Here is a 24,251-nt window from a genome sequence, read left to right as displayed (position 1 = left end):
TGTCAATCCTCCCACAACCACCTTTTTGTTGAGATATTTTAAATGTGGACACAAACAAAATGTAATTGTGCCTGCTGGATAGAGAGCCAAATCTTTGTCTCATCATTAATTACTGGATTTCATTCATATGAGTAATTCTCCATTGTGAAAAACAAAAGGAACAACTAAGATTTCAAAAGAACAATGATGATTTGTGTGGGAAACTCCCATTAGTTCAGTCGGGTATGAAGAAGGCTTCCCAGCTTAAATTTATGCATTACTAAGCCTCCAATTGTTCACTGAGGCAAGCACTCTTGGCCATTACTTGAACAGGTCCCACATTATTGGTTTTAGCTGTTTAGGCATTGTGCTACTGGTGATGAGCTGCAGAGCAAGGCTTTACATCCCTGCTTGCTTTGCATACTCTAAGCAGAATGAGCACCTCATCTAGAACCAGTAATCAGATTGGTTTTGAATGGGATCCCTTGCATGGCAGAAAAAACCCAAGGAAATGGCATGACTACCTCCCAGAGCAATATCTGCTACTAGCTGTACACAAACAGGTCACAGTTTGTGTTTCCAGCACAAACTGTGAGAGAGACACGAGGTCCCAGCCAGAACCAGCCTTACAAGGGTGGCCCTGCGAGGAGCTGAGCCTTGGTGGGGCTGCGCTCCCACGAGGGTCTGTGGAACACATCCCTTCCTTACAGGACCAGCTCCTAGGGCCACACAAAGCACAGAACCACATGGTCTCATGTCTGGGCTGCATTTGGCATGGCAGGTGGCAATTTCAGACCCCAAATGTTTCTTGCACATAGTTGATACCCAGAGGCGAAATCCTGTGGGGGCCATGGTAACCTCAGGCACATCAGGCAGTTTGCATTTGGTGTAAACTGAGTTATCCATTTTTGGCTGCTGACTCCAGAGGTCATCAAAAAGGCAATCCTTTGAGGTCACTGGAATTCATACCAATTATTTTATGGCATATACAGCAGCTGAGAACATTTGAGCTGGGAAACTCATAGCCCTGCTGCCTCTTGCAGAGCTGCATTCTGGCAACACTGGAGATGCTAAGCAGGAGTCTACAGCATCTGGAGGTACCTGCTCTGGAAAAAAATCTCAGGTGGCTACTTAAAGTTGGCTTTTAGATCAGTTTGTGATGCAGCAGGGGTAAAACCATGTCCAAGTAGTATGTGATGACTTATTTTTGTTAAAAATCTATGCTGATAGTACCATTAACATGGTAAATAAGTCAAAGGAAAGAGTTCTGAGCATATGCAATAATGTGTACATTGTGTGTATGATGTATGAACAAAATTTAATTACTTTCAGTTTTTTATAATTCATCTGTTTTTCAAAATAAATTTGAATAATTTAATTTCATTGTTGATTTTCCTGATGCAAACTATGCTAGTGCATACAAAAGTGTTTTATTCACAACATGACAAAGAAATGACTATATATATAGAAAATAAATTGCTTTTAATTTAATAGAGGTGAGGGAGGGAAGTTGGTAAAATTTAATTAAACCTGATGGACTAATAAGGTTGTCATGCCTTCATAGCTAGAAGACTAATACACTGGATGGTTTGCAAAATCTAACTCTTGTGTTAAGGATTAAAAGTGAATTAATAATGTTTGTTGTTTACTGTATTCCAGAAAGGAATTTCCTGGAAAAGACCCACTGCACAAGGCAACATAAAAGTTGTCAGAATCTGAATGGCCTAAACTGAACATTGAAAATTATTTTTTATGTATGTTGGCATGCTTATTAGTTTTTCCTAGGATATCAGTTTTAAAGAATTACTGATAAAATCACCAGCATTAAAAAAAGAAATAAAGAAATCACATACTAGACAAAACATCCTTCTTCCTAATATGAGCTCTGTACTTACAGCTCTTTTAGGTTTGTTAGTGTCCTGATAGCTGTGGGGAACTCGTCCAGACTGTTGTAATTTAAATCTCTGTGTGAAAATAGATATTATTATTTTGGTTATGCACTGCATAACAGATAACATAATATTGTTGGCATTTGTAATGAACTATCATCTTTATGCGTTGAATAAATATATACAGTAAAAAGACAGGAAATCCTCAAAAGTGTATGGATATTTTCCAACAAAGTCTATTTAGAGCACATTATCGTTCCTATTTTTATCAGCACTCTATTTTTAGTTACATTTTAGCTACTCTGTAATAAGAAAAGAAAGTAAATTCAAGTACTACTAAGGGATTTGTTGTTTTATAAATTGCCCACCCTTAGCATTACATTAACAGGGAAAAAAGTCTTTCAAAATAATATTCAACGGTTTTGGTGATCTGTACTTTACATGCCTAATACATTTCTCTATAAATATTTCTAGATGTATTGTTAATTTTAAGACTTGATAACAGTCAAGAGAATAGTTCTAACCACACAAATTGTAAAAAAGATAGTGTAGCTACCATAGTGACCTCTGCTTTAAGAAATGCTCATGCTGTAGCAGTAATTCGACTTTATTCTGGTAGGCTGAATGGATTATAACCCTACTTCTGCCCTCAGCATGACCTATGTATGCTTTAGCATTTAGGAGATGGCTGAAACTAAAATTGAGATATGCCAGTTTACTGTGTTGCTCTCTGGCAACACTTTGTGAGGAAAACAGTCTGAAAAACTGGAGCAAAAGCCTTTTTAAACAGGCAGGCAAAACCCAAGCCACAGTTTACAATAGATTGAAATTGAAATAGTATCAGGCTGAAGTAATGCAGGCAGGAAACTGCTGTCTGAACTCAACAAGGCTTTCCTTCCTGCTTGTAAATCTCTCCTGCTTATTGACAAAAAGAGATTACAGGCATGTACGGTTTGGTTTTGCCCTCTAGTGATATGTGATTTCCAGACCTACACCTCAATGCAAACAAATGATCTTAAGGCTGGCGTCCATCATTTACACCAAGATCTCTTCAGATTATCTTGAGACTATCTGGGAACTGCTCTGTACATTATGCAATTACTGTGCTTGAGGCAAGTGCCACACTGTCCTGTTGCAGGGAAGTGGCTGCACCTACATTTATTCCAGGGTTTGTGATTGTCCTCTGTGTTTTCATCTCTCTCATGCCAGGTGGCTGGGACTGAGTTTGCAATTACTTCTTCCATTGTTCTGTTTTTCCCCATTTGTGACCAAGTGCCATGTGAATATCAGTTAAATAAACAAAACAAACCATTACATTTTCCCTCTTCCTTTCCCGTCCCCCTTTCCGGTGCTACACTAAGGGACTTCCTCTCAACTCACAGGCGGCCAAAAGTCCAAATTGTAAAACTGCAATTCAGTGGCAAGGGATCAATGCAATCAAACTGGTGATAAAAAACCCCAAGAAGCCCAAACCTCCTTGCTTCCTAATCTCAATGACAGATGAAAGTGGGCAGTAAACAGGTTTGTGGATGGGAAAGCAAATAGTCACCTTTAGACTAGCAATATCCATGTCTAAAACAATTTGTTTCTCGTAACTGGGTTTTTAACCTCTGTCCTGGTTGGATATAACATCCAAAATCACTGAAAATGATGCAGCTGACTGCAGCAGCTGCGAGAAGAAGCACATGCAAAGTTTTACTGTCCCTGTGGCATTTCTGGGGTCTGGATGACTCCAACAGATAACATCTGTATTTGACTAACTGTAGCAAAATAATTTCTGCTAACCATTAGCACCGCATTCCTGTTTGGTATTTTACGTAGATTATGTTTTTGCTGGAAAGCTCAACAATTTTTGAATTGATCTAAACAGAATTACAGTGGAAAGTTGAGGAAGTTTCAGTCTTTACCAGTGCTATTCTTTATCAGAGCTCTCTAAAGATGAAAACTTGGATACAATTGAAACATTTCTCCCACTTGTAAAGCACATGCATAATTTCACTACCTAGAACTTTTGCTTTTTACAGGTATTAAAAAATAAACCCATCTAATTTTATAACTCTCCTCTGTGGTAAGATAGTTTCTTAGTGTTAAAGCTTTTCACTGTGACAATTTCCAATCTAACTATTAGCTTTATTGATTGAACAAGACAAATAAATAGTACTAAACTAGGCAACCATAAGTTCATGAACAGTCATTCCTTTTTATATGCTCAACACAGTTTTCAGCTGTCTTTCAAACAATTTATCAATTGACAATGCTTATTAAAAAGGCAAACTAATTTTATAGTCAAAAATAGGACTTAGTACACAGAGTCATTGTGAACTATCACTTAGATCACTTAGATCCTGTAGCGATTAGGCAAGCCAAAACCCACATTTGGCTTTTGGGCTATTTTTATTCTTTCAGAATACTAATGAAAACACTCTAAAAAAAAAAAAAGAAACAAATAAGAGGTCAACTCACAATGTCTCTAGGCTGTGGAGCCCATCAAAGCATTTCTTTCCCAGGGAATAGATTCTATTGTTATGGAGATGTCTGCAGGGGAACATTAAGCACACAGTCAGGAAAGTACACTGCACACAGTGGACTAAAGCAAAACATTTTGATAGTTAAATCAAAATTAACTTATTTTCAGGCATGCATTGATCATGTGCAATCATGCTTTTGCAGGAGCATGTATAGGTGACACCTCTACCGCCCACCACCCATTCTCCCAATAGCTCTCAATTCGGTTTCACAGAAGGGATCTGTTTTAAAACCACCTAGACTGTTCAAAAGTGTTGTATCCTGTAGTTCCAGGCTGGGGTTTGCATAATGAATAGACATATTCTCAATGATTGCTAATTAGTTAGGTAACATGCCTGAAAAACTGTATGTGGGGTGTGAGATGTATATTTGAAAGATTTGTATTCAGAGAGTGTTAGAGAGTATGGCCCAAAAGAACAGCCATTGAGGAGATGGATAACACAGCAGACAGGTAAGGGGCATTAGGCTTGCAGAATGCAAAAAGGCACAAAGCAATAACACAAAAAGTTGTAGCTTCCCTTAAATGAGTAAGCCAAGTAATCTTAGAAGTGCTGTAACTTGCCTTTCTTTGAAATTATGAAAATCAGTAGCTACTTCCTAAAATATTTAGCACTTGAAAGTAATTTTTATATTTTTAACCAATTCTAATCCCTTCTCCCTGCCACCCATCTCAAGTCTCTGAGTTCTACCTATTTCTGTCTTTCAGAGTGACATGGAAAAAAACCCCACTCTGAGTGAAGCTCATTAATGTGAGTAGATTCAACTTGTAGCCACTTCAGGTCATTTAATTTAAAAAGAATGCCTTTTCCTCAGATTTTTCCTTTTATTTTGTCCTCAAAATCCTATCCCTGTCGTAGAGGGAAACTAAGGGAGAAGGGCACTAAGAGAAAAGAAAGGATGTGAATGAGTAGCTGCCAGGGCCTTAATTATATTCTGAAAATATTGTTAAAGATCAGAGGCTCTCTGAATGTTCTACAGAACCTAGAGAAATTGAGTTTACCTGTCTATCAAAGGCAGGGATTCTGACAGCAAAATAAAAATGTTCTGTGAGTTTTTTCTTTTCTAGGAAGAAACCCAATCAGCTCTATATTTTTAATGACTACTCTGACCTTTAATGCTTTAGTTAGCATGAAGAGTGCATCTTCAAATTCCAATTATGTTTGGATCTTTAATTATAAAGGTTTTGACTTGCTCCAATTGACCATGCACTTTTCCTCTGTGTAGAAAGTTTGCCACACTGTATAGAGTAGTAACCCAATGAAAGCAGAACCACACACAAAGATTTTGATGAGCCAAAAAGATCAGCTATTGTAGGTTGTGAGAAATGATTCAATTATTAACCACTTCAAAGCCCAGTTGATTAGAAATAAGCAAGGCAGAGCTTAAATAAGGAAACCTAACTGAGCAGAAGCAAGCATGGCATGAAAAGAAATTATTTTCTCCTGCATTTCTTAACTGTCCTCTTACCACTACATTTCTGGTAGGGGTCTAGAGAACAATGTTCAAGACAGCCTCTTGTCTTTTCCATTGCTGACGTAAGTCTAGAAGGTCAATCAATCACAAGTCCATCCATTCTTTAACTTGAAAGGGATTGATGCTTAATGTAAAGAGAAGGCAAAGGCTTTGCAGCACAAGTCAGGTGTTTATACCCAATTTTGGGGCCCCATGGAGGCAGAGATAGTGACTATAGCTGCCAATGAAGAACCCTGATGTGTGCCAGGTTCAATGCTTACACTGGGGCTAGAGTATGCTACCACATGCTAAGTGTCTTACATGGTTTCTGACAGCCTCTATAGCTTGATTATATAATTCTCTCTTTAATAATGTTAATGTTTTCCAAAGCATCCTGAAATTACTTCTCTATTAAGTTTCTCCAGCCAGTCTAGATTTTTTCCATTTGGTACATTCCCAGAAGGTAAGAAGCTGAAACCATGATTCATATTACACCTTCCTGATTTTGGTGCCAGCCGTGCATGTTTCAGTTAGTGGAACCGGTATGCAAATGTAACCGAATACACAACTACATATACTTTCTATGACAGGAAATGCTTATTTTTTCTATTGGATGGCATTCTTTCCAAGTTCCCGAGAAAGATTTCCGTTCATTTCCTGTTTCTAATCTTCCCTCTTTCAATCTTAGACAACACACAATGCGCCCCTTCCTGTTTGTTTTGCTGACCAGATAGGGAGATTTTTAATTCCTTTGAATATTTTATTGAGATGGAAACTTTGAAGCTAGATCAAAACAAGTGGTTTAGCAAATGCTAGTCAAACTGTACCAAGATGCAAAAAAAATCTGTTTCTCCAAGAGGCCACAGCCCTTCAAGAAGACACTGTGTATAAAAAGAAATCAATAAAGCTTACAGAACTACCAAGCTGGAGAGGTTTCCAAAGGCATAGTCCGGTATGTAATGAATTTTATTCAGTGCCAATGTCATTGCCTGAAGTGCTGGTAAACTTCTAAAAGCTTGGACAGGAATTTCTGTCAAGGAATTATCATCTAGCCACAGGTGTCTAAGGGAGACCAAGCCATTGAAGCAGTTGGGGGGTACATAGTTGATGTGGTTGGCATCCAGACGCCTAGGAGAAGAAGAAACAGAGAAAATTGGCATCAAGAAAAGAAAAGTGTCTTTGCACAACAGCTATAAGAAGTTGTTACCATGAACATAACCCCAAAGGATGGGCATGGATTACCACTTCCAGTTTTCATTTTCTGGAGATTCTACATTCCCATCTTGCTGGCAGCCTCATTCTTGAGATCTAAAATCATGTTTAAATGTCTGCTTGTCATCTGGCTCTGCAGAGACAACAGGTCTCCTTTGGAGCAATCAACTCACTGAGAGCACACACTGATCATTTTTGAGCAGAGTCTCTCTAAAGACCGGGTATGACTTTGTTTCCTTTTCCAATTGTTTGAAACCATAGAACAAAAAAGCGCACGAAAATCATCCAGAGACTCTCTTCCAGAATCTACAAATCACCGAGCTGCAAGATGTTTTGGATTTCCAAATGCTAAACACCCATTCCAAAACCCATAAATAGAACTCACTTCTGAGTCTCTGGAGGTTCCTGCTTTACCTTTCCTTTAATATTACGGAGTTATAGAATCACAGAATGAGCTGTGTCCGAAGGGACCCACAAGGATCATTGAGTCCCACTTGTGGCCCTGCACAGGACCCTCCCCAAGAGTCACATCATGTGTCCAAGAGCATTGTCCAAACACTTCTTGAACTCTGTTAGCCTTGCTGCTGTGAACACTTCCCTTGGGAGCCTGTTTCACTGCAAATATTGTTTATCCTAATAATTCTAATGAGAACTGAAGTTCACATTTTTTTAGTAGCAGCATAATGTTTTTTTACCTAGAGATTCGTATTGCCAATGTGATGTATTTGTGTTGAAAAAGTAGTTGCTAAATGCACTTCAGCTGCTGCAGAGCCAACAGAGGGAGCTCAACTGCACCTTGTAGTTCTGCAGAGTCTGCAGGTGACGCTTTGTTCTTACACTTGTGTAATTAAGGATTAAAGCTAGCAAACCTTTTCAGATGTGGTGCTGCAAATACAACGTCATCTATTCACTGGCTTTTGTTTTTGCTGTGTTTTGCTTTTTCATTGTGCATCTTTCAGGGAAAGATTTAAAAGTGCACTTCAGATTTCTGAAAATCTGTGAAACACCCAGCTGGGAATGTGGGCCCTGATAAACTTTTTCTACTTTTAATGTTTTGCAGTGACTTTACCTTTTCCATAACATGAAAGCTGTGCTCTAAAAATTTTCATGAAATGTTTAGAGAAGAGTAATTAAGTGAATGGTAAAACAGAAATGAATTTAAATAGATGTTTGAAAATAGTACAGAACAAACAGCCACACCTGGGGTACAAAGAAGTAATTCTGTACAACCTAAATTTGGTCTCTTTGAGAGAAATGCAATACTCTTTGTGGTGGGCATACTAATCTCTTTATTTAAAGCTGCTTCCTCATTTACAGTCATGTAAAATGTCAGGTCCATTCTATCTCCTGTTCCATGCTGGCCCTACCTACTTCATGAGAACAAATAATGACTGCTAAGGCTCCGTGCCAGGCTGGCAAATAACTGAGACAAGGTCAGTTGGAACAAATTTATAAGGTTCAGTGTCAAAGCCCTTGTACAATTAAATTTTCAATATAATAACTGACATGTCAGGCAGCAGAGACAGAGCTTCCAAAATAACTCATTGGTCTGTCAACAAATGGGTAAGGCTGGAAATGTTTAGAAATACTCGTGTTTTTCTTCCTCCTTTCCTCAGGCAACACCATGTTATGCCTGTGTTTTCAAATAAGGTATAATTTGAATGAGTAGATGAGATTTCTTTGTGTTCAGTCAGAAGTAAATTTCTTCCCTGGGTGATGCTGGTATGTAAACTAAGAAGTTACAGTTGCCTTAGATTGACAGTTTCCCTGATTAAAGAATGGAGGCTTTATTCAAACTCCATGTGCTGCAGTATTGCAGTTAGCATCTCAGTGTTCAATAGGAAGGCTGCCTGGGCAGCCCTGGTGTCCCTGCTCACTCCATGGGAGTCACTCCCAGCATAGCTGGCTGTGTGGAGAAGCCAACAGTTACTTGTTTGTATGTGACCCTGTGGCTGAAATGGCAATATTTCTGCTGTTGTCAGTGAGACCAGGATTTTTATCTTACCAATATTTCGTAGCAAATCAAGGAACAGATTTTTTTTTTAATAGCTGAAGTTTCCAAATATAAACCCACCACTGGCTATAACCCACAGAACAGAAAGAAAAACAGAACTGCTGTACTGTAAATGAAATTCCAGATAGTTGAATTATTGTTTAAATAAAGCTTGGAAGAAACAAAAAAGCTGCAATGATTTGTGCTTCAGGTTCTGTAACTGGGTTACATATCCTGCAAGTACTTATAAGAAGTACTGCCTCAAGTGCTCTTTCGTTATCTAATCTTTTTTAAATTTCCAAGCACCGTTTTCCCTCTTGCAGATATTAAAAGGTTTCAGTAGTGGTTATGTTTCCTGTCATACTGTAGGTAATGCACATTGATGTATAAAGGACTGATCAAAATCACCCTTTTCAGCCAATTGTTTTACATGTGTTGATCAAAGTTTTGGCACTTTCAGAACTAAACCCATTAACTCACAAACATGACCCTATTTATAACTGAAAAATATATGTAGATAACATGTGGTGAGTTTGAAAGCTGCTATTATATTCCAGAGAGAGCTAATTTAGGGAAACAGAAATACTTGATCTCTTCTGATAGGCAGCATGTAAATAAAGCAGCCACTATGAAATTCACCATGAGCCCACTTAAAATGTCTAAACCCTTCAAAGCAAAAGCCTGAGATATGTGGACTGTAACCCACTAATGTTTCCTGTGACACACTGTGAATTCTGCGACCATGCTCACAAATCATGAAAAGATATTGTCCATGTAAAATGAAAACCTCATTTACTGGTACAGACAAAGGCAGTTGTTTGAAAAAGACTTGATTTGCATTTCTTAATCAATTTAATATGAATGGATGCTAAGTTTCATAGAAGTGGTAGGTTTCTAAGGGAATATATATTTTTTTCCCCATTTTCTGTATCTTTTCTCAAAAACTGCTACAACCTGGGTATATTCCACAACCAAGAAATTCCTTAATATCTTGTTGGAGTGCCTTGCTTATTCATTTAGGTTTAAATCAAATGCTAGATAGGAGATCAGGAAGGAGATTTCTTCCAAGCCATTTTTCCCTCTGAAATGAACAGCTATTACATGGATTGCCTCATTTTGAATGGATGAGGGCCAGAACACAATGAAAGGTCTGCAGAAGAGGGAAGCCACAAAGAAGTCAAGGATAAAGTGCTTCTTTTGATGTTTAAGTTTAAAGTAGGAGAGGTAAGACCAAAGGAAAAGGGACTGTACCTAAGAGGTAGGGGAGGCAGAGAAGTGGGAGCACAGGAAACTGATGTTGGTCATGGTAGATTAAAGAAGGTGGCACTTGTCCCTCTTGTATCACCTTCCTCTTCTCCTGACTCAGCTCTGTAATGCAGGGAGCCTTAGTCAAGTTTCTCCATGAAGTATGGAGCAGTGATGGACAGGGCCTGTCTGGGGAGGGCACAAAGGCCAGGAGAGGGTCACTTGCAGCCCACCTTCTTTGTTAGTGTGTTGGCACACAGACTCTCTCAGGGGTTTGTTCACAGGATTGACTAAAGTACCACTTAGGTAATGGCAAGTGACATCTAAACTAGCTTTGAAAAGTGGATGTAATAAAAATAGAGCTGGCTGTTGTGAGCCATGTTTTTCAAACCTGATCTTTTAAGCAGGATATCCCCTTTGGTCCACAGGGGAAAATGCTAGGACTGTAAAAAGCTTAATTACAACACAACAGTCCAGCAGTTCTCATATCTCAGTTTTACAGGACTGATACAAAGAACCCTGCATGGCAACAAGAAGACCAAAACGGACAAATAACAAGTCACAGTTTAGGAGCATTTGTTTCTGTCCCACTGCTCAGCCTTACATGAGGAGGTTGCTGCAGCCCTGGGAGTTTCTCAATCCATAGTGTTTCACTTCACATTCAGATGTGCTGCTCAGGGGTGTTGGTAAACCTGCATTCAAGATGATGGATGCTGTCTTGCTGCATACAGACAAGAGGCCAACTGCATTGCTACGTTTATACAAAGATAAAAACCTTGGCTCTGATACTGGGTACTTTCAATCACCACAACTGAGGAAAAGTGGGGGCTAGCAGCTGTTGGGTTATCCCAGGAACCTGGCTACAGACTCAGATCATGACCCCACAGACAGACAGACATGTTTGATGTGTCTGGGAGCACCCTCAAGTCCTCAGCCAAATGGCTCGGAGTGACCTTTCCTAGCCTCCCAAGCAAGCTGTCACCTGTTGAGGACAGTCCCAGGGGCATGTGATCTACCAGATGAACCCCAGGAATACATTCCCCAGTTCAGGGGAATGTTCTTTGCATGGGTCAAAAGCATGCCAAGGACTCTGTTAAGAGTGCAGCTGGGCAGGGGGCCACAGCCAGAGCCTGGGAGTGCTCTGAAGCACTGCCTGCCCTGCTTGTGATTACCACAGTGGCCACTGCATGACCCCAGGACCTGACTGGAAACCTGCTCTAAGTCCCTGTGCTGCCAAACACTCCAACAGCAGCCTCTTGCCTCCCACATACCCTGGCGGGCTTCAGCCATGCAGGATGAGTTCTGGCTAGCAGTTCTGAGGTTGAGAAATTTGTCTGTCTTAGAGATGTGATAAATCTCCACTCTTTTGAGATTACTCATAAGACAGGAAAGAGTCAGATGCCTGGTGGCTCCTATTGGATGAAAGAATACATCACCAGCTGGCCTGGAACTGCTGACACAGTCTCTTTGCACCTCACTTTGAGAGCAACTGACTGGTTGAGTTAGAGGCTGCACATTAAAAAAAACCAGTAGCAAATGCATTTTAGGAAACCTTGCACCTCTACCTTCCTCTCCTTGGTTATCAGTCCAGAAAAATGTCTGTGACTGAGAGGAGTGGTCTGATACTCTACTACTGCTTGGTGTTTCAGTCCCTCTTCTGTTGCCCACTGCCTGGGACTGCAGCAGATGGATGGTGAAGGTGTGCAATAAACCAAGGAGACTGCAACAGAGAATTCTGAGACATCTTTGTGTATGTGTAGACATCTGCATGGGTACAAACAACCTCAATTTCAAATGTGGGAAATTCCTCCTCTGGCAGTTTGTTGGTACCAGTTGAGGTACCAGCTTTCTTGAGAAGGATAATACCTTCTGTAGCCTTCATTATTATGGGGTGTGACATGGAAAACCACAACTAAGGCTCCTGTCTTTTCATGAAAACAGTTCTTGTGAGAGAATGCAGCTTCACCACAGTTGTTTGGTCTTTCAATTAAAAAGCAGGATTATTAACAGATGCATCAAAGTGGAAAATAATTGTTCAAATTTAACATTTCTGGGGGAAAAAAGTGCTGAGTTTTAATTTTAAGCCTGAACTGGAAGTGTTGCAGAACTATGTGCCCTCAAAGTCTTCCAGTGCTTTTTCAGGCTAGGCATGGAAACTTCTCTTGAAATGTCAAATATTTGGGAGAGTAGGGGGACATTGAAAAATCCATTTGCTGACCTGTTCCAGACAGGCAACTACTGAGAACATCTGAGATGAATTCTAGATAATATTTTGCATCAAACCTAGTGTCAGCATCAGGTGGTCTATAAATGCCGAAATACCCAATAAATAAAATATAAGAAATCTACAAATTATGTTGGAAAATGCTAAAAAATTTCATTGACACTACTTTGCTGTTACTTGTAAAGTTGAATCACTACTTCACTAAATTGTAGCTTTGCAGGTTGTTAAGGGAGAAAAGATGATTTATTTTTTCCATCTGTCAACTGTTTAAAGTGCTTTGTATGCTCTTCTGCCCTATTTTCCACTATCAAAGCAAAAGTCCTTTAAATGTCACAGGAATGAAAGTGATACAGTAAATAATACTGCTTTGAAATGTTCTGCATGACTGGTGTGGCATGGGCAGTGAGATAGCACCCGACCTGTTCTTAATTTTGACTATTTGTGTGTCTGATAATGCAGCAGTTAGAGCTGTTTAGACATCATTAACAATGATATCTAAACAAGAAAATAAATAGAATGGAAGTTTCATCTATAGGATTCACTGCAAAGGGTTGTGTTACAATAATCCAAATAAAAGAATAGCAAAAGCTTTTCCATATGCAATGACAATTACCCTTTCCTCCTTTATGTGGGAACATTTGAAAATGAAGATCTGCAGCTTTTCAAGTGGCTAGTAATATCAAAGATTAACATATTTGGGAAAAATCAAATATTAACATATTTAGGAAAAAAGTAAAAAAATATTAATGATATGTCATAGCCAGTTTTTGACCATGCCATGCTTGTTCAAACATACTGAAATTATATGTAAATTCCATTATATAAAGGGTGAAATTAAAAATAAGGTGATTGTACTAGAGAAACAAAGATACCTATTTAAACAAATACCTGCGTTAAATGAAAAAAAGTTTGAAAATAAGCTGCTAATTAAAAATGACACTTGAAAACCACACAATAAACATATGTGAGAAGTTATTGAACTATACATATATATTAAAAATCACTAAAAGTTTTCTTGATTTAAACACATAATGGAGATATTGATGATGTGTGAAACACAAAATCAAGAGATTTCCTTCTTATAGTCTGTTCTAAAGAAATAAATTTGCTCAAGGTGACTAATAGAGATGAGAGCATTCAAGTGACTCTTTGAACCCTGCTGCCACGTACTAAGTTGTGACACATCAGTGGTTGTGTGTTCCTCCCTTTCAATCAAGGTAACTGCACACTCTGTTGTGCTTGGCATAAAATAAATGCCATTTCAATTGTTAGGACCAGCAACCAGGATAATTTGTGTTCACACTAGATTTCTGAGGAAAAATTATGGATTATCCAATAATACAGAAACCCTTCTGCTCAAAACTACGTCTCAAAATCAGCATGTACTCATTACTTCCTTGATCCTCCTGCCACACAGAGAACCAGAGTCCTATGCAAACATTGCCCAAGCTCTGGTAGCTGAACTCATTTATTAACCAAAGCAGCACATTGCTGGTTTTGACTACTGAACTACAAAGACTTTTATAAAACTAGAGAATATTTTAATATTGTTTCAATCTTATTTTTTTGCTTCAGTGACAGAAAAAAATTGTTATTAATTTATTTAGGTTTTCTCATGGATTTTTCTTGTCAAAGGTGAAATTCACAAACCTTGCGTGTTTTGGGTTAACTTTTGTGCCTATTTCTCATTTTATAGTAATTATTGAGTAATATCGGCTGTCTGAATAAGAGTGATCTGTTCTAGAGGTAAGTCAAGCCTTAAGAAATTTATGAATATTTGTCACTCAAACTTGTCATATCATTCTACATTCTGGCAATGCAACTTGGACAATGAAGTGGAAGAAATTGTTGCTTGTTCCTGCAACACATCAGCTCTTATTCTCCGTACCACAGGTGATTTAACATCAACTAATGGTTCTATCAATATTGACATCTATACTGTCATTTTTTAGGCTGTAACTGGATAACAGGGAGAGGATATCATCCAGAAATACCCTGGATGCAAAAATTTGTGACAAATTTGCATTATGAGTGAATGTGGAATATTATTGTGTGCATATGTACATATTGTGCACACATGCACAATTAAACATGGATACTTCTATAAAAAGGATTTTAACATAATCCTCTTCACATTTATTAAGGTATCAAGGCAGTTGCTATGGTTTGCCCCTTTGCATGACTGCCTTTCTTGAGGAAAAACCACAAAAGGAAGATATTTGAGTCCCAACACCGGCTATTTTTCCTCCCCACATATATGCTAACTAAAGCAAAGGGTTAGTGAGGCTTTGAGAAATCATGCCACCTGCAGACCTAAACATAATAAAGAGAAGAAGTTGTTATCTTATAGAAACTGCTCTTGAGAAGGCTTTTAACCTCTTAATTACACTCTTGAAAAGACTCCTGCTATTTCAAAGGCTTCAAGAAATAATTCCTATTGTAAATCAGAAACCAATGCAAAACAACCTTGTGAACAGAAAATTCCTAGACTATATGAAACAAGAAACTGAATCTGTGCACACCTTTATCTGGCAGGCACAACCCCTTTTAAGCAAACAAAAGAATAATAGTTTTCTTTTCCTCAAAGAGGTCTCTTTTGCCTAGCAAAAGATCGTTTTTCAGGTGATAGTAGTTTTTCTGTACAAACCCCTATCATTCCATCTTGGGTCTGCTAGGCAGCTGTCTAAAAGTTTCTACTGACCATTCCTTTTCTCCCTCTGTTTAATTCAGTCCTTTAAATAGACTGCACAAATTCCAGTTTAGTTCTTCAACTTCTTCACCCAAGGAAAAAAAATATCTGCAACAAAGCCTGAGTGAGACTGTCATTTTGTTTAGCAAGTGTACTGAAAATTCAACAATCTCTTTCAGAGCAACAAAGGAACTCTTGTTGGCTTGGCTTATCATGTTTTGGTCCAGAATGTGTATAGAGTGATGTGATCTCAGCAAGATTTTTTTGTTTGTTTAGCAGAAACAAAACCTAATATAGTCACTAGACCAGCATTTTCTCATGACTTTTTCAAAGATCAAAGGAAAGAACTGTAACCTCAAAAGTATATGGCTGAGATATTTCTGTCTGTGTCTGGTCAATAAAGAAAAAAAGCACTGACCAAATAACAATTATAAGATAATTAATTCTTAGGGCTGTTTCACCTTTAGAAACCTTAACAAATGCTTTGTTTATTAAGGAGGCAAATGTAGTTCAAGACAGGCATAAGAACATGGGAACTATTACAGTATAATGTGTGTCTGTGTAGTGCTAAGTTATACACAGATGACATGATTTTTTTGTAAATAAACTAATTTCATTAATTTTGATCTTCAGATTTTGGTTGAACAATATGTATATAAAATATATTAACCTTCTGGTGGAGCTTCTTTACCTACACAAAAAAAAAAAAAATTAGTTTGTTCGACACAGCACATTTCTCAACCAACACAACTCTAACCAGATTGGTACAGATGCTCATTCTATCCCTGCCAATGTCAGACTTTGACTTGTGATGTTGGTGATCAGTGCACAATGTAGCAACATTTCTTGTGAAAGCTATTTGAACTTCCAGATTGAATTCTCTATTTGGATCTTGTAACATTTTAGGAAAATAGTTTTATTTGAAAGTAATTCCGTGACAATATAAGGTGGTCAGCTAAAGCATAGAGAAGAGTAATTTGACATTTTCCTCTGAGCAAAGAAATGCTTTTCTGTTTTCAATCATCTAGATATGTCATGCTGCAGATTCAAAATCAGTAGCTTCTTTAGAAAATTTTGTGATTTATTTTTGTATCAGGTGACAATACAATTTTGTGGATAGTTCAGTAACTGACTCAATTTACTGCATCCTCTGTTTAGATAGCAAAAACATCTTAGTGGTTTCAAAAAATGAAGTGCAAATGCAGCAGAAGAAACTCTTGATGCCCAAGTGCACGAACAGGAACATGGCAGATGAAGTCCAGTATAGACAGGTGTCAAGAGCGGTGCTGAGGGAAAAGGCAATTCCAACTTTACAGGACAAGTTCTTGAGTAGCTACTAACATGCTAGAAAGAAGTCCTGCAGTTGCAATAAGAATGAAAATAACAGCTTAGCATTCAGTAAAGGTTAAAAAAATTACACAAAACAAAGTTTTAAATTAGTAGGAAAGCAAGCAAAAACTCGTCAATTTTTGCCCTCCATAACCCCATGGTGCCAAGCTCTTTAAGCATTCTGTACAGGGCTTATCTCTCCTTCACTCATCTCAGATCAAATACATGAGAACTGAAAAAGAGTTCAGCAACACGACAAGGATGACAGAGGAATGGAAAAGCTTCCACATGACAGACAATCCTAACAGATTGCATCTGAAAAATTGACTAATAGAGATACAAGAGAGGTATATAAATGTGGTGTACATGAATACCAAACTGCTGTTTCCACCTTCTCCTGATGCTGCAGAGAACATCAAATGTGGTGAAAAGTTCCAAGTACATATCAGAAGGTACCTCACCATGCTAGCTCATCAGCAGACATGCAGACACAAAAAATCATGAGTGTTTCACTGGCTCAAACTACAATTGTACAAACCCATAGAAGAAAACCCTTTATCTATCAAAGCCACAACAGACTCAGTGAGTCCCTGAGTGCAAACCTCTGGCTGCTGGAACAGTATACCAAAGCAGTATTGCACTCTTTGCTGGACCTTCCTGTTTTCCTTTGGCACCTGTTATTGCAGGCTGGATGCTGGGCTAGGTCAGCTTTTAGCTCAGCTTGATACAACCATTTTTATACGGCAGAAGCACACCAAAATAATTTCATTCATACCACGAAGCAGCCAATGGTCTGCACTTCACTCTTGGTCCAGGACTTCTTGCAGTAGTTCTGTTAAAACTGGAGCTTGTGGACTGAGTCAGCATGGACAGTCAAGAGCTATAAATACAGAGGCCTGCCTGAAGCACAGAATATAATTAAGTATCCTCTAGTACATTTTGTTTCATGAGTTATTAGTGTTTTCCATAGTGCTTAAAAAAAATTACACCAAATGAAAAAAAGAGGGGAGTAATTTGGGATTCCTTCTCTCCCCTGGTAAAGAATACTAACAAAAAGTCATGTTTTTGACAGAAAGCATTGCAAGCCAGTGAGTGTCTTCTCAGATGTTGAACCAGTCTATAATGCTGCAAAGAGGCTGCCAGTGTAATGAAATTACTGGATTGAAATCAATTGCTTTTGATGTTTAATTGACAGTACAATTCTCTTGAATAGCAGCTCAAAGAGAATTAAAAGAAAAAGTTGATTCAGCGCATTACAAAGCAATATTAACAGATAATTATTGGGTAATTGTACATTACAGCTCATGCAAGGTTGGAAATTGATTACCCAGGGATACTCACAGGGACTGCAGGCTGCGCAGGTTCTGGAGCGCCTCGGTAGGAACCTGCCGGAGCTGGTTATTCTGCAGCATCCTGCATTGGGAGTAGCACAACAGCCACAATCAACACAGTAAAGATCATTTCTTTCTACTGCAAATTTCCTTCCAAGCTTACCTTCATTGTACTGGTCTTATTTCAAGATTACAAAGAAAGTCACACAAACAGTTCATTCCCCTGCCCCTGTCAAAGGCCTGCTCTCTTCAAGGCAAACAAATACCTGTAGCGTATTAGCTTTGCTAACAGCTAGACATCAGCTCTGAACAGGATTTTCAAAGCAGCTAAGGAAGCTAAAAGAATAAATCTGATTTGCTTTCAGTAGGGCTTGTAACTTCCTAATTGCCTCCAGTGATTCTGAAATTTTCATTCTCATGCACTGATATTGTTCCCCTTCTGAAGTGATTCCATTCTGATAAAGCTGTGGAGGACTGACTCTTGAAATCCTTACTTAGGAAAATGCAACCATGGCAAATCAACTCTTAACTGTGTGAGACATTTATGATTTAGTTTGAATAAAATTTTATCTCTATAATTAAACTGCTAATTTTTTTTCACTTAAATAAATTTTCCCAAACCAAAGGTTGCTAGCAATGACTTGACAAATCTTTTTTCTCAAATATCACATCATTTACCTTGCAAAGATTGAAAAATCACTTTCCACTCCTAAAGAATATTCCTTCTTTTGAATATGGTTTCATTCATACTACCTAACACCCTTGTTTGGACCAACTCCTACATATATAAATATTCTATGTGGATAAGTCCAAAGTAGTACATGCTGCCTTCAAAAGGAGGCATATTCAATGGGACATTGTAAATGAAATAATTTCTGGCAGGCCTAAATCTGCTTGGGCCAATAAGAACTAGAGCTTGCCAACTTAGAAGTAGGTGGAGCAGGAATCTCTTCATACTTCTTTTCCTGCTAAGTGTTTTTTCAGTAGAGATTTGTACAGTAGCACCAGGCCGGGCTTGACACTGCTAAAGAGGCTGGTGCTCTTGCTAATAATACAGTTTCTGTGAACTTTACATGGGCAAAGATCCCCTCTAGTGTAAACACTGTGAGATGGAGCCTCCTAGTAGTTTTAGTAACTGCATGTACTGTCTTATTACTCCAAATGATATAATTTTGTAATATTTTTAATAATTTATATAATAGTCATTACAATGCAAAGAAAAATATATGAAATGTGAACTGTTTTAAATTACATTGTGTTGTATACAATAACGTTTTCCCCCCCATGTCTCTCAAGAAAAGGAAACCCCCAGATTTTTGTGATGATGAAAAATTCAGCTCAAATCAGGACTTTTGAGATAATTAAAGAAACTATTAACTGAATCAATTTTTACCTTTGATATTGTACAGAGACATCTACAACTTGATGAGCAAGTTGTTTTTAGAAGGCTATTAATGTTTTCCAACTTTTGTTTAGGATACTTTCTATGTGAAAAAGATTTAATGATGTTCATATGTATCTTCAATTGAATTGTTGAAAATGAGATGATCAAAATATGTAATTTACTTGATCAAAACTTCACTGGTTAATTAGTTCCCTAGAGCATTTAGGAAATCAGAAATATATCAAACAACACACAGTTTACTTACAGCACTTTAAGACTGAAAAGGCCAGCAAACGCTCCCTTAGGAATGTATGTCAAGCCATTTCCTGCAAGACGTCTGCAAAGTTTGAAAAAGGAAAAGAGTGAATAGCTTTTCTCTTCATGTGGAATTAATTTGGTTGCTAAAAAGTGCAACACAGCTATGTTTGAGCAACTGATGCCAGAGGCAGTAGTTTAAGAGCCTAGTTTTTTCATTAATACACTTTAAAAAAACCCCAACAAACCCCCCTCACCGCAAACAACAAAGCAAAAACAAAACAAATCCCCAAAAAGACAACAACAAAAAAAGAGAAGTCTGTAACTGCATTGTTGATTTACTGAGAGCTGGACTGCAGCAAAAAAATTCAATTTCATTGCAAATTTATGATTGAATTATTCATATTCTTTTCAGGGTTTAGAACAACCCCAGCAACTACAATAGAGACATAGTGACAACCATTAGCATCATAGGATTTACAGGCATGAACTTTTGGAATTGTGCATGTATGATTTCTGTGAACATTTCACTCATTTGCACAAATATAAAAATATATCCACGCAGCAATGATTAGAGTTCATTCTGAAATAACTACATGTAAAACTACTGTACTGGTGGAATAACAGGTTTCTCTGTGAGCGCATGTGTAATAGGTTGGCAAAAAGTGTATTTGTTAAAATTTGTAGGGCTTTTCCCCCCTATTTCTACTGCATCTTGCTCTCAGATTGCCTGAAGATATTTTACAGACCTGGGTAAACAGAGCTAGGTTACACCAAATAACTCTGTAAAGCATATTACTGACTGCATCGTTCTGCTGTAAGGTTTGTGTCTAAGAAAGAGAATCTATTTGAAATGAAATAACGGCATTTCCATGTCCAGTTCCCCATCAGTGCAACTCAAGAGGATCCTGGAAATTACTCAAAGCCAGGTTGGATGGAGTTTTGAGCAACATGGTATAGTGGAAGGTATCCCTGCCCATGGCAAGGAGTTAAAATTAGATGGTCTTTAAAGCCCCTTCCAACCCAACCCACTCTATGATCTTGCATTCAGCCTTCTGACATCACAACTCAGCCTGAGTTTGCTGTGATACCTGTACCCTACCTGGAGATCTCACTGGTGAGGGACAACTTCCTAGTAAAGTTCCTTTGAGTCAGTAGGGCCCCAGTGTGTACTCCTGGCTGACAAAACCCACAAACTGATATGATGTAACCCCTTTGCAGAACAAGTTAAGCCAAGTGGAATTGTATGCTCCATCAGCCAAGATACTGCACACCAGGATTGCAGAGCCCAGCTGATGTGATACCAGAGCTGACATTTGATTCAGCCTCTGGCCCCTCAGGAAAGAACTCAGGACTAGTTCCAGGAATTTCCTTAGGTACCAAGCTGCAAGAGAGGAACCTACAGTGCTGAAATAGGCACCAGATTTGCTAATACTGTTCATGGAGAAGGCCAAGTACTTTTGACTGGAGTCCCAAAGATCCAGCACTGACTGGCCTTTAAATGCTGTTTTCTTTTGGGATTGAGTTTTCCTGGAGCTAATCACAGGGTCCTGTGCACACCTTGTTTTTAGCCACTGCTTTCATACAGAAAATAAACAGATACATTTGGCTACATGGTGAAAAATAAAAAGAAAGAAAAAAAAAAAAAAAAAAGAAAGGAAAAGAAAAATAAAAGATCTAGATCTTAGCTCCAGAGATAGATTTTTCAGGAATTTTCAGTCAGTGGAAGAGGTTCTTTCCTGTACAGACATCCCTGCTGAACTACATAACCTGCAATGTTGAGCTAGCTCTCTCTGTTGAACAAAGGTGATTGTGCTCTGCAATGACAATCAGCATCAGGCAGAGCTGCTGGGCTTGTCTCTCACTGCAGACTGTAGGGGAGTCTGATCTCCACGCATCTGAGAACTTTGCACATGCAGCTGAATTCCTGCAGGCAGATGTGTAAACCAACCTGGTTTGCTCTTGCTCCAAGATGAGGCACTCACACATTTTTTCAGATGTGTGAGGGCCCTCTGCAAGCTTCAGCTTTCATTCTGAACACAAATGGCAATGACTTTTGGGTTGTTCTTGGATCAAGCAGGCATGCATTAGGTTAGGAACAGCAGATTGTGCTCCTGGAAGTAAATGCCTTTTGTGGATCACTAACCAGTAGAGGCAGAGACCTATCTAATTCTGATTTCAGTTCTTGTGATATGATTGTTTAAAAGAAAACCTAAAGAGTACTTCATCCCTACAGCACATTTTTGCTCTGCCATTTTGACAACATGATTGGACACAATTCTGGACTTGAGCTCAGCATGAGCCAGAAAGTTATGGGTTTCCAAAACCTTATTGGAAAAAAAAAGAAGGTGCAGGTATTGAGATTTTCGCTTGGGTTACTGTTGTGAGTGTCATATGGAAAACTTGGTAAAGAGCAGAGAACTAAACCCACCTGTCTGAAGACTCAAGAGCATGCTCCTTCAGGCCTCCACCCCTTCTTCACTCACAATTGAGGCAAAGCAAACTGCCCAATGTACTACATGTTAATACCCCCTGTTTGGACTTAATACTCTTCACAAAGAGGGCTAGCTGAGAAAATCAGACCTATTTAAGAGCTCCTGGAGGAGGGCTGTGCCAATTACCAAGCATGCATCACCTGACTGTAAATGCAGGACTGTGGCAATGACAACTGTGCAGCTTTAAATTTTCATTTCAATGGCTAAATACTCGTTTTTCCCAGCTTTGGAGCATTTTAGTGGCTCTCCACAGCAAGCCTTAGTGTTCGGTGTTTTTTGAAAATGTACAGCTGTGCTCCTGAGCTGTTCTGAGTGGTAGTTACCCAAACTGTTAAACCAAAATGTAATTTTTGATACTTGGGGTTTTTTTCCAGACTCCAACCCTTTTAAAAATTTTTGCTTCTTTTCCTTTTAGATCACTATCTAATTATTCAAAATGTCTTACAAACAATTTAGATAGATGTAGAAAAAACATGTTAAACTCTTTGGTAGGCACAACTTCCGTATTTACTCCTTGTGAGTGTTTTTCAACCTCAAGGTCGTTCTTGAAGTTCTGCTTTGAATATTTTTCAATTTGAAAAGAGCTCTGACTAATTTTACAGACAGTAATTAGTGCTATCTTATATGATATTCCTCTGCTGATGCAGCAGCAGATGATGCTCTTCATGTACAACCCCACGTACTTCAGCACAGGGTTACACATCAAGTATATCACAAATGCCATGTATGGATATGTATGTCCTTGTAGTTGTCTCACCAAACAGCCTGACAGCGTCAGGAAATGCAGACATCTGGCAACAATTACTTTTGATGTAACAATGTTGTCTGGACTCATTTACCATGCTAAACCCTTTTCCATTATGCACTTTTCATGATTGTCTCTGGAACAAGTTCAGCAAAAGCACCTATCTATCCCCAAGACACACTGTGAAACCACTTCTGGCACAATAGTAGCATCTTCCCAGCCTATTAGAATTCCTCATTGCCGCAGTATTTGGTAAAAATCAGCAAAAATTATTCATTTGGATGGTTGTCTAATTCTTTTAGTATTCTTGGATAAAAGTTAGCATATCAGTCCTTTATGGCATGCCTCAAAGCTCAGGAAATTTGGTTTATTTGTTCCTGATAATATTTAATGTCTTCCTTTAAGCATTTTCTTGCTATTACTGTGTTTCTATTCTCATCCTTGGAATAAGGGAAATTTCATCCCATTGTTGACACTACAGTATGTATCAAGTGTCTACACTCTCCTCCACTTCAGCTATTTTGTTTTCTATTACCTAAATTACTTCAGGGAAGCTGCTCAGTATTTTACTGAATTTTGTATGTGCTTCAGATAGTAATTTTAGTCTGAATGGGTAAGCATAATTTTCCCTGAATGAATGAAAATGGACGCAGTATGTGTTTCTACAGCTGAATATTTAGTTAATAACTTCTGAGAGCAAGAATGAAATCAGTTTTGTTTATAACTTACATAACCAAATGGTTTACTCTTTTTGTTTGAAAAATTTTGAATATCCATTTTAAAAAGTTCTTTTATTTTAAGCACATCGGACATTAGTTTAAAAATCTCTCATATTAGAGATATCTCATTAAGCACACTCAGGCTTAAATATATCACATCTCTTCAATGAAAAAGTAATCCAAAAGGATCCTATTTTTTACATTATGTTGTTTCAGGTTTAGATTTTACTTGCACTGCTTTGAATAATCTTGCAAATTAATGGAGTCTGGAAAAGTTTACAGAGAAGAGCCACCACATATCTCCTTCAGTACCTGTTACTTGCTACGCTTCAAGTCAGAATACTTTTGTCTTATGCATAGTTTTTATACTACTGCAAGTTTCTTTCTAAAAGATGTAAAATAAGTGAGCTGTGATACTTGTACCCTGACAGGTACACAGAAAAGCAAGTGACCTCTGTACTTTTAAATGACAGTAGTTTATAAAATATCTTCAGTGCCACAGAGCTGCCACTGGCAATCAGTGCTCACTGTTGGAATAGTTGTAGTGCTGGAGGTCACGTTCATGGCCTATGGGCCGATCTAAGAAAAGATGTGTCTGGCTCTCCTTTGAGTGCTCCCCATCTGCTGACCCCTTTGACATATTCTGACCTCTTCTGCAGTGTCATAGTTCTGAGAAATGGTGGTCATCCAGTCAAAAGAATATTCCCAGACAAGAGAACTAAAGCTCCAAAAATTATCAGAAACTTTGTTCTCATTTTCCTTTGATTGTCTGAAAAGAAAAAAA

The 24,251-nt window shown here is 38.3% G+C and overlaps 1 protein-coding gene across 1 annotated transcript in view; it reads right to left on the bottom strand.

Moving 5' to 3' along the window:
* Positions 1-24,251, bottom strand: part of LGR5 (leucine rich repeat containing G protein-coupled receptor 5) — an 88,750-nt gene that overhangs the window by 17,630 nt on the left and 46,869 nt on the right. The window contains exons 3-7 of the mRNA XM_059472334.1: positions 19,519-19,590; positions 17,880-17,951; positions 6,759-6,974; positions 4,332-4,403; positions 1,875-1,943 (exon numbers count right to left, since the gene is read on the bottom strand). Coding sequence (XP_059328317.1) covers positions 1,875-1,943; positions 4,332-4,403; positions 6,759-6,974; positions 17,880-17,951; positions 19,519-19,590 — 501 coding nt within the window. The remainder of the gene's footprint in view (positions 1-1,874; positions 1,944-4,331; positions 4,404-6,758; positions 6,975-17,879; positions 17,952-19,518; positions 19,591-24,251) is intronic.

The sequence above is a fragment of the Ammospiza nelsoni genome, chromosome 5 (genome assembly GCF_027579445.1).
Source record: "Ammospiza nelsoni isolate bAmmNel1 chromosome 5, bAmmNel1.pri, whole genome shotgun sequence".
Classification (NCBI taxonomy): Eukaryota; Metazoa; Chordata; class Aves; order Passeriformes; family Passerellidae; genus Ammospiza; species Ammospiza nelsoni.
The sequence above is the reverse complement of the archived record's forward strand: the minus strand, read 5'-3'. Positions and strand labels throughout refer to the sequence as shown.